General features: G+C 29.9%; 1 protein-coding gene and 1 long non-coding RNA gene across 2 annotated transcripts; both read left to right on the forward strand.

The window, feature by feature from the left end:
- Positions 1–395: 395 nt before the first annotated feature.
- On the forward strand, positions 396–1,128 carry LOC106404559. The gene is made up of 4 exons (XR_001281019.3): positions 396–454; positions 544–640; positions 778–830; positions 911–1,128. It is a non-coding gene; the product is annotated as an uncharacterized LOC106404559 (long non-coding RNA).
- A 2,544-nt stretch (positions 1,129–3,672) lies between these two features.
- On the forward strand, positions 3,673–5,532 carry LOC125588851 (transmembrane protein 45A-like). The gene has a single exon (XM_048760734.1). The coding sequence runs from the start codon at positions 4,444–4,446 to the stop codon at positions 5,392–5,394; it is 951 nt and encodes a 316-aa protein (XP_048616691.1). The 5' UTR covers positions 3,673–4,443; the 3' UTR covers positions 5,395–5,532.
- The last annotated feature ends 847 nt before the right edge of the window (positions 5,533–6,379 follow it).

Raw genomic sequence — 6,379 nt, forward strand, 5'->3', positions numbered from 1 at the left:
AAGAGCAGTCGTGGGCGAGTCTTTTCAAACAAGGACTCAGATTCTTCTTTAGGTTATTCACAAAGGCAAGATACTGTCAATTCCCTTTCTCTTGTTAATTCTTCCAAGTTTAATTATTTATGAATTTGTTCACAAAGATTTTCCATTTTCAGAAGCTCGAGATTTGATTTATGTTTCAAAATTTATTTTGAGATCTCATTCGTGTCTTTCTCTAGTTCTACAGAAATGGGACTTTTGGGATTTTCATCTAGCTTTTTCTGTTTTTACTATTATTGATTGGATTTGCTGGCTTTTAGGAATGGTGAATTATATCTCGTTTTAAGGTTTTAAAAGAATCACTCTTGTAATGGTGGTAATGCTTAATGTTCTATGATTATGCTAATTCTGGGCCTCATGGGCAGATTGCGAGCAGTAGAGGTCACGGAGACGACATAACCTTAAAAAGGCAAATAAGGTTCTTTTTTGCTCAATTGTTATTCTTGTGATGTTTCTCTCATGTATTCAACTTGAAGGTTCAATTTCTGTTTATATGCTAATGGGCAGGAGAAGAAACAAAGCAAGATACACCATCATAAACCATTGTTCCAGCTTTCTTACTTGCTCTTCTCTATACAATCTTTGAGTCCCCTGAACTCTAAAGGTGACTTCACTCTTTTCTTTTACTTTTCTTTTATTGTAAGAATTTTCTTTGATTCATATGTCTCGGGTCCTTCATTTTTCTTGTAGACTGTTATTATATATGTGATGTATTTTTGTCATAAGTCATTCTTTTCTCAGATTCTTCTATCACCAAGCATGTACTGGAGGAGAGCACAAAAGCTTACTTCAAGGTAAAAAACACTATCACCAGCAGTTAGCTATGAATGTTTAGCTTTGTGCTTTCCTTTATATCTGTACTTGTAAATTGTAGGGGATTCAGATAGATTTTGTAAAGGAAAGAAGACTCATAACAGCTGACAATGGAGGTGGCGATCTATTTGTATATCTAATCTGTAACTAAAACACAAATTTAATTATAATTTTTTGTAATTTATTTAGCTATTTTATTTTATTGATTTTGTAAAAAATATTTTTTTTATTAAAATGTATAAGTTAGCCACAGCATAGTTTGTGGCTTTTATGTGGAAATAGCTTCGGTTTGCATTGTGGTTTATTGTGGCTATATTAGCCACAAATACAATCTCTTGCTATTTGTGGAAACTAGCTACAAAATAGTGTTGTGGATACTGTGTAGAAGAGCGGCTATGAATAGCCACAATTGGACAATAGCCACAAGCGCATAGTAAACAAATTTTGCTTGTGGCGATTTGTAGCTATTCGTTAAATAGCCACAAATTTTTAGTAATAGCTACAAATAATTTCGTAGCTATATTACTTTATTTCTTCTTCCTTGCCAAGATATTTGATTTCTTCGTGTCGGAAATTCTAGTAATCCAGTATTCGTAATCATATTATTGAAAGATGGAAACGATCGTGCACTCAGTAAAGCACCACCTTCTTTTTCGTAGTTACCAGTAATCTCATTCAAATCTCTAATAATAAACCACAGATCTGATCTAACCAAACCGTATCTCATTAGTCTTTTCCAAACTTGATCCCTTAACTTCTGAACCAGTTCACCGTAAACAAAGGTCACCAATAGTTTATAATTTGTTATTACAAAAGATACAAATGATCATAATATCATATGAATAACAAGCTTCATTTAATAGATATTCGTAAAATATGTATCTATTTGATTTTGTTTAAATTAAATCTATATTATTATTTGAGAAGTGATTTTGTTTATTTGTCATGTTCTCCATGATTTTAGGTAATTTTGTTTATTTGTCTTGTTGTCAATAATTTTAATTAATATTTTTGTTTAAATGTCATGTTTTTATTAATTTTGTTTATTTTTCATGGTTTCCATGAGTTTAGGTAAAAAAACATTTCATGTTATCGATAATTTTAATTAATAGTTTTGCTTATTTATCATATTTTAATTACTTTAAGCTAAATCATTAGTTCAAATAATCTATATTATTATTTAAATCTTTACTAAACAAGTAGAAGTAAGGGTTCATTACCAATTAAGTACTATTAAGTTAGAGTTCATTTTCAATTAAATATTATTACAAGATTAAAGTTAAGGTGTTGAAATTTGAAAATACATGGAGAATACAAAAAATGTTTCGACAAAATTGGTGTTTTTACGATACCGTTGTAAGTATAGATTTTTAATTGAGTTGTATTAACAATATGATTTGGTGTTAATCAATTATGTTTTTCAGGATTTATGATTCTGTTTATGAACATTCTTTTGGTAGCTTCCTATCTAAATTATCTTAATTTTTTTTTTGTTCTGTATAATTTTACCACCATTCACTATACCACATAATAGATAATTAATCTTTTACCTCTTAAAATAAATTCCAATAAAATAATAAAAATCATTCGTTGTGATGCTTTTTACCTGTCGAAGGTCTCATCTCTTTTTTTAGTTATAATTAATTATTTATGACATAAAATAGATTTTATGAATGTTAAATTTATATTTCAATTAATGTTTAAAGTGATAAATTTGTTGAAATTAAAATATCACTGAAACTATATATGTAGTAAAATATGAATTGTATAGTTATGCTAAATATTTTATATATTTTGAATATAAGAAGTCATATTCCTAACTAAAATAAATTAATATGCATTTATACATGATAAATGTCAAAGTATGTTTTAATATGTGAAATCACAAACATAATCACAATAATATATTTAAATCCAAAATAATATATAAAATAAAAATTTAACTTAGTAAAAATATTAAAAACATAAATAAACATAAAAACAAGAATAAAATTATTAGATGATATTAAAGTAAACTGAAAATTAATAAAAATAATATAAGAATAACCAAAAGTAATAAAGAGGTAATGTTTTATAAGTTATTATTTTTTCGTCTCACAGTTTCTAAAATCTAAATTGTTGATAATATATGATATTTATTGGTTATTGTTATTTTGCTGATGTTTTATGAGCCGTAATTGTTTCTAATGCCTTCACCAACGCTGAGATTCTTTTTAATCCACAACTACAATAAGTGTTTGACTTCAAATTCGAGTTTTATATCATAAATTAGTTAGTAGTAGAGATAAATTTTGTATCCAAAATCTACATCTGTAAAAAAAATTGAAAAAAAAATAATTTAGTATATCATGGTCAATACAAATACTAAAATTAAATATATCTTTTTTAATTTAAAATTTATCTCAAATTAAATATTTTTTAATTTAAAATTTATATCAAATTTAATAATTTATTTAAAGATAAATAACACTAAAATTAATATATATATATATATATATATATATCCGCACAAGGTGCAGACAGTCATCTATACCATAATTTCAAAAATTTAAATTTTATCATATTTAAACTGATAAAATCTAAATATTTTTACAATTTTAACTTGAATAAATCATTAAAATATATTTACATATTTTGTTATTATATAATTTTAAAAAATATTTATTTAACAAATATTTTATAAATATCTCATTCTGCATGCACAAATTATTGCCTAAACTGGTTTGGATTCTTTTGTCTACGTATTTTAACAAAAAAAATATATATATATTTTCCAAATATTTCATCTTGCGCACATAGATCTCATCTCAACGTAGTTATATAGTACTAATAGTAGTCTGTAATTTCATAACGCCCTTCGGGCTTGATGGTAGAAAGGCTTGACAGTTGCTGTTAGAGCAGTTTAACCCACGCAATATCTCTTGGACTATAAAAAATCTGGCTTCGTTCAGATTCACAAGAGCTCATCACAGCCATCACCTTCAATCAACGATTGTGGGACTAACAACTTTTCGGTTTATTCTCGGACATTGTTTCTCTACTTTTTCGTTTAATGTTTTTTTTTCTTCGTTTAATGTTTATCGTTTTAGCTTCTTTTCTAAAGCAAAATGAGCTCGCAGATTCAATAGCAAAGGCATGTTTATGCAATGCTGCTCTCTGGGCCTCCAGCCTAATTAGTCTCGTGCATAAATTTTAGTTTGAACAAAAAGGGGCTATCCAGTCCCAAAGTTCAGTCCAATATTTCCAGGGCTCAACATGAACTTATGGGGGTAGAAGTGGGATTTCAAGCTAACCAAAAAGAAAGAAAGTCAAAGAATCCGTTATTTGGTCAAAAGACTGAAAAGACTCAAAGCCAAGCACAAACAACTTGATCCCCAAAGCCAATTCGTCACCCATTACTTCATCAAAGTCAATTACTTGTAAACTTTTCCAAAACGAATTCTCTAGACCCCTTTCCAAATTCAATATCCACTCTTATTAAACCATTATTAAAGCACTAATAAATTCTTGTTCATAATCATCAAATCCTTGAACCCCCCCTTTCGCTCTCTCTAAAAACACAAAACTAAATATTGAGATATAAAGCCAGAACACATGGGAACACTTGTGGGACATGTGGCACCAGGTTTTGCCTTCTTTGCACTTGGTCTTTGGCACCTATACAACAACATAAAACTATTTTGTCTACACCCAAACACCTTTACTTCATCACCATGGTTCCCAACTTCCAAGCTCAGGCACCTAGAGCTCTACTTCATAATGTTCTCTTCATCAGCCTCCATAGCCATGGAGCTCTTTATTGGGCCCAAGAAACATCAACCCTTTGCCTCTGATGGCACGATACCTTCAAACCACCTCCACAACTTTGAACACTCCTCTATCTCTATGTCCTTCTTTATCTACGCTATTTTCGCACTAGTCCTTGATCAAGCAAGGTATAAAGCTGTCTCTAAGGGACTGACCATACTCGCGGCAGCCTCTGCCTTTGCTCAACAACTCTTCTTATTCCATCATCACTCTGCTGACCACATGGGCATCGAGGGACAATACCATAAGCTCCTCCAGCTTGTCATCTTTGTTTCTCTCCTTACCACTTTAATGGGTATTGCCTTGCCTAAAAGTTTCTTGGTAAGTTTTGTGAGATCATCAAGCATATCTTTCCAAGGAGTGTGGTTTATAGTGATGGGCTACATGCTTTGGACACCTAGCTTGATCCCCAAGGGGTGTTTTCTTCATGAAGAAGAAGGGCATCAAGTGGTTAGATGTTCAAGCGACTTAGCTCTACACAGGGCCAAGTCGCTGGTCAACATCGAGTTTAGCTGGTTTTTTGTTGGAACCACAATATTTGGCATGTCTCTATACTTGATTCTTGATGGAGTTTACGGTGAAAATATCGAATACTCAAGTCTAACCACTAAAGACCAAGTTGAAGAAGATGGTGAAAAACAAGAAGACATCGAGTCGTTGAAGATGAGTAATCCAGGTTTTGTCCAGATGGGTAAAATTTTTGGAGATCGCGAGACGTGGAAAGGTGATAAAATCTAGGTTTTTTTATATTCCAACTTGTACAAAAATATATAATCGATTAGAACGATAAAGTGTGATTGTATAATTTAAACTTTATTTTTGTTAAGAACGTGCGTCAACTTGTTTATACATTAATATAGTAACATATTAATAATAGTACATCACTCTAATTTCTTGTTCGATCAATGGTGTTTCAAAAGAAAATAAATAACATATTAATAATACATCACTATAGTCAAAATAATTTTCTTACAATTTCAGAAACTAGGAATCTTCTTATCAAAACAATCATATATTCATATGATTGATGATTGATTTTGCGACTATATTGAAAACTAAAAAGAATGACAGTAATTAAGGCGGCTAACAATTGGGAAGTCTTAGGTTGTGATTGGTGACATCAAATTCGCGGATTTCAGGGGGTTACTGTTCAATTCTGCAAATTATACATGTTCACGCATCATTAATTTTACCAAAACCACACTTGTCCTGCAAAACGTACGAACCGTAGTTGAACTGTTCTGTATTTTAATTTTGCACCGCTAATAATACCAAATCCGCAGTTATCCTTCAAACCCTTACTTTCGTCTTGGATTTTACTAGATAATATATATTTCATTTGTTTCATATCAAGTGTCACTTTATATTTGTGCACACAGATTAAAAAAATATTTAATTTTGTATATTTTTTATATAAAAACATCATTACCCATATACCTAACTATATTTCAACCAATAGAAAAATAAACTTGAAAATAAAATTAATAAATTTTGCATTGAATTGCTAAAGCGACACTTATTTTGCATCGAAAAATTTTCTCTACTATGACACATAATATGAAACGGAGGAAATAAGATTTTTATCTTCGTAATTTACAGGATTATATGACACATATTATTCAAAGTATATGAATATCAACTTCTAAGAAGTAAGGAAAAACAAAATATATGAATCTTAAAAAATATATGCAATATTCGACAAATAACTACATGGTAATTAGGC

The sequence above is a fragment of the Brassica napus genome, chromosome C6, assembly GCF_020379485.1.
Source record: "Brassica napus cultivar Da-Ae chromosome C6, Da-Ae, whole genome shotgun sequence".
NCBI classification, from domain to species: domain Eukaryota; kingdom Viridiplantae; phylum Streptophyta; class Magnoliopsida; order Brassicales; family Brassicaceae; genus Brassica; species Brassica napus.